General features: G+C 42.3%; 1 protein-coding gene across 1 annotated transcript in view; it reads left to right on the top strand.

Moving 5' to 3' along the window:
• LOC139255058 (Golgi-specific brefeldin A-resistance guanine nucleotide exchange factor 1-like) overlaps nucleotides 1-13,042 on the top strand; it is a 190,584-nt gene that overhangs the window by 12,607 nt on the left and 164,935 nt on the right. The window contains exons 2-3 of the mRNA XM_070873861.1: nucleotides 198-303; nucleotides 8,296-8,362. Coding sequence (XP_070729962.1) covers nucleotides 198-303; nucleotides 8,296-8,362 — 173 coding nt within the window. The remainder of the gene's footprint in view (nucleotides 1-197; nucleotides 304-8,295; nucleotides 8,363-13,042) is intronic.

Below are 13,042 nucleotides of genomic sequence, written 5' to 3'. Positions count from 1 at the left end.
CCAGATTTATTTAATTATTTGAATATTAAATTTCTCAGCTGCCGTGGTCGGAACTTGTGTTTCTGAATCATTAGTCAAGGCGTCTCGATTACTCGTCCAGTATTACAACCATTGTGCTCCTATATGTATACAGCTGAATGAAATCCTCACTTGGCAATTCTTACCAAGTCTCTAATCATTTTTTCCCCCCTCTGCAGATTCTTCACCATGGTCGATAAAAGCATTTATATTGTGCAAGGCGAAATAAGTAGCGTAGTTGGTGCCATAAAGCGAAATTCGAGATGGACCACGCATACTCCTTTGGTAAGTTGTCCTGAGGAAGATTTTCTTTGTGCTATTCTGGTAGATAACATTAATATTTTATGCAGGATACATGGTACAGTGTGACGGATTGCCAGGTCTGTCATGGATTATCCTTAAATCGACTTCTGGGGGTTGGTCGCAGGGCTGCACTTGTCTGCTCGTCAGTGTCTGGGTGTTGGTTGTGTCACAACTTTGTGCATTTATACAAAAAGTGTTTCCTTGTGCAGTGCTTAAATCACACTGTGAGTATTAGTAATGTGCAACCCACCCACTGGGTAGTAGGCGGGAACCAGGTTTTAGAAGCTACTTCATGAGTTTGCCTTTATGGGTGTTATTTTTTCAGACTGGGCTACTTTGGCCAGTGTAAGAATTACCATGGAACTCAAAGGTTCACCTGCTGCCATCTCTATGGGGTGAGTGGAATGAACTAGTAGGCTTTGGTGGGGCCAGGAGATTTCCTGTGTTTAAGCCCATAGAATCACTGTGGTTGTGCCCAGGAATCACCACACTGGGTCCAGACTGGTTGGTTGTGCAAGTTGAATTATTTTATCATTCAGTAGCATAGGGCTGAATCTTTGGGCGTGACCCAGATTTATTGAGCATTGTGGCCTCTTATCTCCAGCATTCTGTTAACGTTTTATGTTCATCATAAATTGTTAATCCAGAACCCAAAAAACTAGTCTTCCATTTGGATTCACATGTCCTGATTTGAGAGTTCAAATCTGCGTGGCAGTTCAAGTTACTTTTGCTCTATTTATTCTGAGTTTACTTAATGACCTTGTACTGTGAATCAGGGCTGGGGAGCAGTGAAGAGAATAATTCATGTCCTGTAATAACATTGTCCAGCTGTGAGCAGCAACTTGTTTATTTAACACCTGCAAGGAGACAGCTTCATCAGGGTGGTCCTACTGTTCTTTCTCTTCCATCCCCCCATCCCTCCAATTCTCCCTTTCTCTCCTAAAAGTCCTTCTGTGGTGCAGTTGCACAGGTGCTGGCCATCCTTGGCTATCACGTAAAACAGACCATTCTTCCTGTTTGAGTCCAGGCCACATCTGTGTGTTGGCAGATATTATATCGGACCATCATAGCTGCATTTGAGCCTGATAGTCAAACGTTTCAGCAGAAGCTATTGAATAGAAAACTATTCAAAGAACCATAGAAACCTATAGCACGGAAGGAGGCCATTTCGGCCTATCGTGTCTATTCTTTCTCTCCTCTCTAGCCGAGGGCTCTGTGGTCACTTGTACCCTTAATGCTGTCCCAAGTCATTTTTGTGCAAGGCAATTCACTTGGCTGAGGGTGGAAAATCTGTGTCTTTGGGCACTTGTATTGCCAATTCATTAGCCAAAATGCTTTATTCATTTTCGAACAAAACTTTATAGCTACTTTCAGGTTGGGCAATAATTCTTTGGAAGGGTATGTTTGGAAAAATCCACTTTTCTGATTTATAAAAAAAAATTGTTCCTGGAATGTGGGCGGCTCTGGAATGGTCGGCATTTATTGCCCGTCCCTTATTGCTGCTGACAAGGTGGTGATGAGCCGCCGCCTTGAACCGCTGCAGTCTGTGTGGTGAAGGTGCTCCCACAGTGCTGTTGGGGAGGGAGTTCCAGGATTTTGACCCAGCGACGATGAAGGAACGGCCCCAAGTCAGGATGTTGTATGACTTGGAGGGGAACGTGGAGGTGGTGGTGTTCCCATGCGCCTGCTGCCCTTGACCTTCTAGGTGGTAGAGGTCGTGGGTTTGGGAGGTGCTGCCGAAGAAGCCTTGGCGAGTTGCTGCAGTGCATCTTGTAGATGGTACACACTGCAGCCACGGTGCGCCGGTCGTGGAGGGAGTGAATGTTGAAGGTGGTGGATGGAGTGCCAATCAAGTGGGCAGCCTTGTCCTGGATGGTGTTGAGCTTCTTGAGTGTTGTTGAAGCTGCACTCCTATTTGGACAGATATCTTCCCTTGTACATCACATTGCTGTGTAGTGGTGAGAGGTGGGCTTTCACTTCTAGTTGATCACGTGGGGACGACCTAACATGGCAATACCGGCACTGGATGGTGCCAAGACGGGGCCAGGTGCTTCCATGGTGAAAGAGAGAACCTTATTAGGAAATAAGTAGATAAGTTATGCTCATTTCCTTGAGGCTGGTTACAGAGGAGCATGGGGAGCAGTCGTCTACCTGTCATTGTTTGTGAAATGATGCATTTCACAGGACCAGAAAAGAAAATGTGTGAACAAATAAATGCAAACTAGCGAGGCTGTCCCGACTTGGGAATTATTGTTAATAAAGAAGCAGATCACTGGTTCGCTGATGTAAACTGCAAATGGCTGTATCAATGTATGTAACGGGAGGTTCTTGTATTTAAACCAGCTGGTAGCTGTTTCATTGTGAATTTCTTGTTTAAAGGTCCATGTCTGGAAAACATATACGAGTGAAAAATAATGTTTCTGATGGAGTTGTGAATTTTTATCTAAGTTTCCCCCTTCCATATTTTTGTATTGTTTGTAGCAATTGTAACTTTTCAGTATAGTAGCTTTCATCTGTTCAAGAACTTATTCATAAGCCATCCCTTATGCTTGCCGGATAGCATCTGTCATTCTTTGACTTGACCTGGGGAAGACAATGATGGAAATATTCTACATTATTGGATAAAACTAACATTTGGAGCAATTTAGGAGCTCTTCCAGAAATTTTGGTGGCTGATTCAAACACAATCTTGTCGGGCTATTTTCAAATCCCTCCATGGCCCTCGCCCCTCCCTATCTCTAACCTCCTCCAGCCCCTACCCCCCCCCCCCCCCCCGAGATGTCTGCGTTCCTCTAATTCTGCCCCCTTGAGCATCCCTGATTATAATTGCTTAACCATTGGTGGCCATGTCTTCTGTTGCCTCGGTCCCAAACTCGGGAACTACCTCCCTCAACCTCTCTGCCTCTCTTTCCTCTTTCAAGACAGTCCTTAAAACAGATCTCTGTGACCAACCTGCACTAATTTCTACTTATGTGGCTCGGTGTCAAATTTTTAATCTCCTAATGCTCCTGTGAAGTGCCTTGGGACATTCCACTGCGTTAAAGGTGCTATATAAATACAGGTGGTTGTTGTTAAGTCACGTTGAGATACAGAATCAGAATGCGGAAATGAAAAGTGAATCATCAGACCTGGCCATTTAGAAACTGTCTGCTTTCATCCAATGATGTTTATTTCAAAGCATAATTAACCCATTAGGTATTCTGGGAATCTTTACTTCTGGTATGGTTTAGCCTTTACTTGATAATTCAATGGAATTTTAAATCAATGTTGGTTATTTTAACCTGTAAAATCTGATCTGTGTTCAATATCCAACCGTCTGAAGTGAGAGTGGTGGCATAGTGTAAGATAGATTAAATTCAGTGAGCATATTACTTCAATCAGGGTCATTGTTAATCTCTGCAGGTGCAGATAACATAGAACACGTAGAGAACAACAACCACGTGGGGGAACTGCTGCGAAACAGTTTAAAGTGTAACCAGAAATATAACAATACAAAAATATAATTGAATATTTACAGATAAGTCAGGTGACCCTTTAAGCTTGTCTGATGGTAATCTTAGAAACTAAAAATAAATTCTGCAATGCCAAAAACACTGGAGAACAAACACTTACCTTTTTATTTGATGAAGAAGTTCTCAAATGGTTTATTTTATGAAGGCTAAAACAATAAGTGTTCATTTTAATTGGCAAGAGAAAATCTTACAGCATAGTTTGCACTGAAACATTTCCATATGCAGTCACTTTTAAATGTTTGTCTGCTTTTGATCACATTTCAGTTACTTTGCCCGGGACTATCATAACTTTGTGTTGGAATTATTTTTGCTTGATGTTGGATCTTACAGTTAAATAGTTGGTACACTGATGTAACAGAAATGTGCAGCTCACTTTTCTAGTTTTCTTGTTGATAAACATGCATTTTTAATTCCATGTTCCTCTACCTTGAAAATATTTTCTTTATATGACAAAGTATTACATTCTGAATTTTCTCTCTCCTTTTCTCTGTTCCTTGTGAACATAAGAACATAAAAAAATAGCAGCGGGAGTAGGAAAAACGGCCCCTCGAGCCTGCTCCGCCATTCAATAAGATCATAGCTGATCTTCAACCTCAACTCCACCTTCCCGCCCTATCTCCATAGCCCTTGATTCTTTTCGAGTCCAAAAATCTATCGATATCAGCCTTGAATATGCAGGTGCTCACTCTTACCTTGGCTAGATTTACATTGGAGCTTGTACTTCCTGTGCCATGGCCAAATTGTAGATCTTCATATATGGGCCTAGATGAGTGTCCATCCTGAGAATCCCAACCCTGTTTTTGCCTGATGTCTGCACAAGAATAATTTCCAGCAAGGACCACTGAGCACCAATCAGGAACCGGAATCTTGGCTGATCTTATCTTTGTATTCATTGCTTGCCTAGACATTGACGCCAATTGGATTGCTCCAAATGCTGCCCTGGATGACATCAACTAACTCTGCACAGAGCGGGGATCGAACCTGGGACCTTTTAGACTGCTTTTTTAAAAAAACCTTTAATTTCTAATGTGTAATGCTAAATAGCATAAATGGTTTGGAAGTTTAGAGCTGATGGTTTCTAACAATCGGGACTCTGATTTGTTTTTCAACATGAAGGTGGACATTAGTTGAATGAGTCACACACAGGTTTTTATGGATGTGGCCACGTTATGAAAGGAATCGGAGATGTTATCGCTAAGCGTTACAGCAGCATCTTTTGCTTCACTGGGCCTCTTTGCTTCTTCATTCTTTTTTTTTTACTGCTTTGTTTTCCATTTCCTTTGTTGTTGCAAGTTGTGTTTCTGGGGGAGAGCAAAACAACAGGGCCGTATCAGCTATGTCACAGTAGTTTTACCGTGATGAATCTGTTGCGTGCTTGTTACCTAACTGGTATCAGGTGGGGGCCAGATGCTTATGTCACATTGTCGTGTAGTGGCTGCAAACTGTCCTGCAGTGTTGCATCATTTGTGGACCAATTTGTCATTGTTAGACCTACTGTTATTTTTTTGGGAGGTACGTTCAGCTGTTGTTCGAACACCTTCCCTGATGGCGTGATCATAATGTGAAAGTTGGAGTCAGTGAAGAAATTAAAAAAGAACACTGTTTGTCTCTAATCCTTTCTGTCCCCTGGCCCAATATTAAATTAGTCCCGTGCTGTTTTCCTCATTTTTACAGTATTTACTGCTCAATGGGACTGAAATTGGTGGACATACCACCCGCAGACCGCTGGCATACCACCCAAAATTGCGAAATTGATCAAAAAATGTTTACATACCGCCCGGCAGGAAATTCATCAGCGACATACCGGCTGACTTTATGCATACTGTCCGCCCATGCACACTGTCGACACATCGCCCAAAATTGCCAAATTGATCACTTACCACCGACATACTGCCAACCCTGCAGACCCCCCTGGAAAAGGTGGTTTTAAGGCGATCTTCAGTCGGCGGTATGCATCTTTACTTGTGCAATTTTTAAAATCTCTCAACCCCAGTCTCTTTCCCCCCCCCCCGGTCTCTTCCCCCACCCACAGTGATCTCCCCCCCCCCCCCCCCCCCTTGCACAGCACTCTCAGGCCAGCAGTCTCCGTCGATTCTGGTCTGTGTCTTTCGGGGGACGGAGCTTCGCAACAGCATGCCCGTGCGTAGAACTCGGGACTCAAAGATTCCCGAGTGAAAATGACACACCGCCGGCTGCCCTCCGCTCTGACTGCTGCACTCCACTCGGCATACCGCCGAGAAAAGAGTGACGAAAATCATGCACAGTCCGCCCAGCGGTACCCGGCAGTATGAAATGACATACCACCGAGAAATGGGTTTCACCAATTTCGGCCCCAATGTGTTTTCTATCTTTTAGAAACGCACGAGTGGACCTTCACAGTAAAGGTGCAATTAGGTAAATTCCAATCATCAACGGCCAAGTTGTTAACTTGCAGACCTCCCAACCCCAGAAAACAAACTGCTGTTGAAATATTAACAATACTTTTGGGAGTTCAGACCTCACTAATCTTTCACTTTCAGAACCTTGGTTTGAAAGCGGCTTTGATGATTTAAATAATAAACCTGCATCTGTGCTTATAAGAGGTCTAGTACATAGGAATATAGTACCAGGAGGAGGCCATTCATCCTCTCGAGCCTTTTCTGCCATTCAGTGAGATCATGGCTGATTCTGTTTCTTAACTCCTAGCTGCCTTGGCTCCAAATCCCTTAATACCTTTGGCTAGCAAAAATCATGAATTTCAGATTAAAAATTATGAATTGAGATAGGATCTACTGCCGTTTGTGGGAGAGAGTGTCAATACATTGGTTACAATGTAGTACAGGCCATGGTTGCTAGGTTTATATGCTTGATGCACTACAATTGTGCACACAGTTAATTCTTCAGTAGCTTGGAGTATGTCACTGCCATTCACACAGAGGCCACATCTTAGATTTGTATAACGCTTCTCACATATGCATGTAGCATTCAACATTCCCATGATGGTAGTAATAATGGTGCTGCAAGATGTGGGAGAAGCCAGTGTCCAAGGTGTATGACCACTGCAACTAGTATGGAAATTTTGGTGTGTGATTTCGCAATAACAACAACTTATATTTATATAGCGTCTTTAACAGAGTAAAACATCCCAAGACGCTTCACAGAAGTGTTCTAAGATTAAAAAAACTTGACACCGAGCCACATAAGGAGAAATTAGTGCAGGTGACCAAAGCTTGGTCAAAGAGGTAGGTTTTAAGGAGCGTCTTAAAGGAAGAAAGAGAGGCAGAGAGATTTAGGGAGGGAATTCCAGAGTTAGGGCCTAGGCAACAGAAAGCACGGCCACTGATGGTTGAGCAATTATAATCAGGGTTGCTCAAGAATTAGAGGAGTGCAAACATCTCGGTTGTGGGGCTGGAGGAGATTACAGAGATAAGGAGGTGTGAAACCTTGGAGGAATTTGAAAACAAGGATGAGAATTTTCAAATAGAGACATTGCTTGACCGGGAGCTAATGCAGATCACCGAGCACTGGGGTGATGGATGAACGGGTCTTGGTGAGAGTTAGGACAAGGGCAGCCGAGTTTTGGATGACCTCAAGTTTATGTGGGGTCGAACATGGGAGGCCGGCCAGGAGTGCATTGGAATAGTTAAGTCTAGAAGTAATAATTGAACTGGTGGTGGAGGGTAAACTGGTCACTTTGCGACAATGTGACATTGTGCTGTGAAAAATATATTCTGAGACGTGTTCCTGCTCCTCTTGGATTGGAGCAAACAAAACGAGGCATTGCCCCAACCAATGTAGTTCGTGGTAGTGCGTCAGCATGCCTGCACTTGAATCCTTCCGATGCATTTGTAATCAAATCTGGCCTCAAAACTGAAGCAGATACAACTAAAATGATTGTGGACAGTTTCAAAGCTGTTAATTGTGAGTGCCAGCTCGCATCACAAAGTTCAGTTCTGACCGAGGTAGCTCACTCAGAAGGGCTGCTAGGTTTTTTAGAATTCCCAATGCACCGTGATTTTAAAGAAGCAGTCTGACTATGAAGTATCAATGGTCATTCCTGTATTGACTGCCAGACAATGTGGTCAGAGAAATTAAACATTACTCATGGGAAGATTATAGATTTCATCTCTTTGTGGCAGCAAGCTTAGAATTTACTGGTATCACCATGCAGTGTAGTTTGGCGTTCAGTCTTGCAACGTGTTGTCTTTGGTTCACAGTCAGACTTTCCAGTTTGAAAACTCATTAGCTCGATAGAAATCAAACATCTATTGTAAGTCACTCTTGTTATAACTAGGATTTACTGTACTTTATTCCAGGAAAGTATTGGGAAGAAGCAATGTGCTGGACATGACTAGGTACAACAAGTTCTAAGTAGCACATTCCTCCCTTTTGATCTTCGAGTCCTGACAGGAAATAAATGATGCTTAAATCAGAATAATTGTTTATAATCTATATTTTCATACTTTATATGTTTTTATTTCAGGATGAAGAGCAAGACCCACTTCTAAGTAGTTTCAACCATCTCAAAGAAGTGTTGAATAATATAACAGGTACTTCCTAGTTTATTGATAACTGTTCGACTGCGAATTGTGCATCGAATATTTTAAAGGTCATCTCAGTCAAACTTTATATCTTGAAGTGTTGCATATCATTTCCTGTTCAGAAAATTTGTACAGTGTAAATGTAGTTGCAGAAATCAACATTTAAAAAGCAAATAAATGTCATGATTTGCAATGTGCTTTTCTCCAGCATGTTCGTGAAGTTAATATTCTCTTGAAGGTTAGTCTTTTTTAAGGTTAGTTGAATATATTCAGTAAATTCTTCTAATCCTGTGAGCTGCATTGTAATAAATTTCAACTTGGTTTGAAATGCCTTTTTTTTTTCTCCTCTTTCTATGCTGAGACTCGGAACTAAAATATTTGATCAGGTGTGGTAGAAATATCCATTGTGAAGTAGTGTTCTTTAGATTTGTCAATATTATCTCTTTTTCCCATTTTATGGCTTTTGGAGTTTATTTATAATTTTCAGACTCCCTCAGGAAGTGGTAACATGGTCTGTTCATTATTTAACCAAAAATTGTAATGAAGTGAGCGAGGCATTGTAAATGTTAAGCAGTGCTCCAGTGGTGCACAGTTTGCTCCTGTGTGTTGCCTGGTGGTATCTCTGTGCAAAGTGCTGCTCGAAATCCCTGACCCACCTGCACAGTGCTGCGCTTCAGTGCTGCTAATCGCAGAGCAGATGCTTACTGTAGCATAGCACACATTTACTAAGAGTTCTATAATGTTTATGCTGGATAAACAAACCCAGGTTAAAAATAGATGCATGTTGTCTGGACTATATTTGTTGGATTCGTTTTTAAGATTTTAAAATAATGATCACGGTTTAGGGGTTTGTTTTTTTGAATGATGTTGGATGTGAGCAAGATATAAAACAGCCACAAAAAGCCCAGGGAGGATCGTTAGAGAGAGAGAGACACACACGTTGCTCACAGCTTATTGTCCATGTCCTGCCGAGTGTTATTCACTTTTGTTCCCATTGCTGCTGAAGCATGTCAAAGGGTTGGTTTTATTTTTCCAATTTGATCTTTCTCTAATGGCTTCAAGTGATGTTCGGATGCAAGGGTATTTTTCACCGTTGGCGATCATTCTTGTCTGTTTGCAAAGCATTGTATGAACTATTGCTCTGTGGTCCCCTCCCATTTTTCCTGAATTTATCTCGACTGGCGAGAAATGATTCTGGAGCTTGGTGTCACCCAACGGAGTGAATCTCGAACTAGATAAGTTGGTGATGACTCTCTGTACTACTGAGATCTGGTTCCTTCAGAATAAGGTAGATCTTAGGTTGACGCCTGTGACATCAATGGAGACGGCATTCTCGAAGTGGTAGACAAACTCACTGCTTTCTTAAGCATTGACCTAGCTCAGATCCTTAACGAACCAGTCTTCATGCTCTCACAGCAGAGTTCACATAACTGTTGGCACCTATTGGTATTGTCTGTTCCTTGGCATTTCAGTGATCTTAGTATTTACTTCAATCTTAGGGCTGTTAAAATAGGTTCTTTAATATTTCCTGTTACTGAGTGTGGTGGTGGTGATGATGATGATGATTGGGCGTTGTAATACACTTCGACCACTCTATCTGTAACTTCTTCCAACGCTATAGATCTCTGTTTTGCTCCAATTCTGTCCCCTTGTGCATCCCTGATTTTTATCGCTCCATTGTTGGCTGTTGTGCCTTCGGCTGCCTAGGCCCTCGGCTCTGGAATTCCCTCCTTAAATCTCAGTTTCTCTCTACCTGTCTCTCCCTCTTTAAGATGCTCCTCCCAACCTACGTTTGGTCACCTGTCCTAATATCTCCATCTTTTCCTCCCTTTTGGCCATTTTCCTTCCATCTGACCTTTTTCCACGTCCCATCCCATTTCAGCACATGTCTAAACAAATTAATTTGCCTTTTTCTTATCACAGAAATCAAACAACCTTTTTCTTCTTCCAGCACCTTTTTATCTACCCACTGTACTCCCTTAATGCAGCTCCAAAGCCACGTCTCAAAATTCTCTCGCAGTCTGATCTTTCTCCTCTGCATCCATGTTTCAGTATCATATGGTACCAAACTCCATATCAATTCTTCAGTTGATGTCATGAACGAGGAGTCTCCTAACGTCCTCGAGTGGCTCCTCTGGAAGCAATTGGACCCTATTCAGTTGTCCGCTCAGTATCCTCCTATGGAATGCAACTTTTCCCATTCTAGTCCTAGCTCTCACCTCCCTGGCACATCTGCCATCTTCAGTCATTATACTGCTTCGATATTTACTCAGATACCCTGATTCAACTGTTCCTCACTTATTAACATAACTCCCTCTTTCACCTGCATTTTTAGAAACCTTCATAACTTTAGTCTTCCCCAAATGAATCTTCATTACACAATCCATTGCTACAACATTCAGGCTACCTACCAACAACTGTAGTCCGTTCACGGTACAGCGTTTGCTACCAAGGCTCTGCCATCAGCAAATTTGACAGCGTTCACGAGATAAAGATAGACTTAAAGAAATATGATTTGAAAGTTTTTAATAAGTAATTTTTCTTCCTGGTCTTCAGGCTCTCCAACCCTTCTTGTTGGGACTCTGACTGGAGAACTGATCTGGAGCTGTGGGACACGGGGGGAGGTGGCGGTTGATGTAAGAGTTGGAATTCTTTTGCCTGAGTCCTCTGCAGCTTCAGCCGATACCACAAGATCCCCTGGTTGAGCAGCCCTCTGGCTTGTCTAAGTCGTGGGTCCATTTGCTTTCAGTGGACATATGGAGACTTCTTGACAATAACATCATGGAGTTGCTTCGTGGGCGAGAGGGAGAAGGCCTGACCTCAGGTGCCCTCCAGCAGACAAGAATGTTTAAAAAGCTGTCTTTATCCAGTGAAATGGGAGGAGAGTACTTTGTATCAGAAATACTGTTTTGAACCACCCCCACCTGACTTAACCTTTCCTACTAATGATAGAAAGAAGAAATACTGTAGAGAAACATAGAAAATAGGTGCAGGAGTAGGAATAAGAACTTAGTCATGGCTGAATGAAGGTGGTGGAAAAAATGATTGTAGCTTCATTCATACCAATTGAAACAATTGTATTAAGAAGTGTACATGATTTAATTTGGTGCAGTTTGGATTTTCCTTATACTCATGGTTATATCAAGTTGCAGAGTTAAAATTCCACCTCTTGACGGTGCAGAGTACAGTATGTTCTGCTGCTAATTAACAGAAACAGTATGGTCAGTGCTAGAATGCAAGGGTTTGCTCTCTGCCTTCTGTGGATAGCGTTGCACCATATACAACACAGCTGGCTCCACAGGAAAGGCATTAGATGGACAAGCACTTGTGGCTGTGACATGGCAAGCATCCTACAATGGAGTTTTATTCAACACCAAGCTCTTGTTAGTGCTTGGCTATTCTGAAGAACTGCCACATGTGCATAACTCTGAACTGATTCTCTTTTGTTTTATGCTCCTGTAACGATTACCATCACTTGCTTGATGCCCGTCATTTCTTTGGCAGAATATTTGTTTCTGACACCGAAAAGTTGCTGCCGTATGCAGAATATCTGTGCTGCTTTCTGGTTTTTTGTTTTACTATTAAAAGGGGGGAGGGCAATAGAAATGTATGTACACTTGGCTGCAATCTTTCTTCCCCTTTTAAAAGCCTGTGACATAGTGACTGCTGTTGCTGATGGGAAACAAAATACAAGTGCTTGACAAACTTGAATTGGTTCAATTCATTATCTACTTTTTAAACTGTAATTTTCTCCCCACACATGCCTTTGTCTCCACAGAGGGTCCAAGTGCACTCCACTAAATCTGTATTGTTATGTCAGCATCCTCTGGTGTAATTTCAGGACCATAACGTCTTCACTAAACGTAACCATTTTAAAACTACTTCAGCAGATAGCCACTTCAAATGATGTGGCATTATGACACAAAAATGATTTTGAAATGCTGACCAGTTTACAAGATTTTTGAGGGCTCAAATTAAAATTTTCTGTGGGAAAAAAAAACAACTGATGTCACTAAAAGTATGTTCCAGTATATTTCTGCACCGATCAATCAAAACCAGGAAAGGCAAGATTCATCCAAGGATCAATGACTGGGAATTAGCTGTGAGTTCGAATCCATTGGTGTCAGCCGTGACTCTGAGTAGCACGCTCGTCTCGAGTCAGAAGGTTGTGGGTTCAAGTCTCGCTCCAGGGACTTGAGCACAAAAATCTAGGCTGACACTCCCAGTGCAGTGCTGAGGGAGCGCTGTATTGTGTCAAAGGTGCCGTCTTTCGGATGAGACATTAAACTGAGTCTCCCCTCTCAGGTCGGCGTAAAAGATCCTATGGCGCAATTTAGAAGAAGAGCAAAGGAGTTATCCCCGGTGTTCTGGCTAATATTTATCCCTCAGTCGACATCATTTAAAAAAAAAAGATTATCTAATCATTATCACATTGCTGTCTGGGGGAGCTTGCTGTGCTCAAATTGTCTGCCGCGTTTCCCTACATTGCAACAGTGACGACACTCCAAAAGGGCCTTGGGACGTCCGGTGGTCGTGAATGGCGCTATAGAAATGCAAGTCTTCCTTTTTCTTTCTTTATTGGACCAATGCATGCCTGCCAGTGTTGACTGTGCCAAGTGCATTGTGGTGTCAAGCATATTAAACTTTTACATCTCGATTCCGAGGACCACCTATGTCTAAATGTTGAGC

This window comes from Pristiophorus japonicus, unplaced genomic scaffold (assembly GCF_044704955.1).
Source record: "Pristiophorus japonicus isolate sPriJap1 unplaced genomic scaffold, sPriJap1.hap1 HAP1_SCAFFOLD_581, whole genome shotgun sequence".
NCBI lineage: Eukaryota > Metazoa > Chordata > Chondrichthyes > Pristiophoridae > Pristiophorus > Pristiophorus japonicus.
The sequence above is the reverse complement of the archived record's forward strand: the minus strand, read 5'-3'. Positions and strand labels throughout refer to the sequence as shown.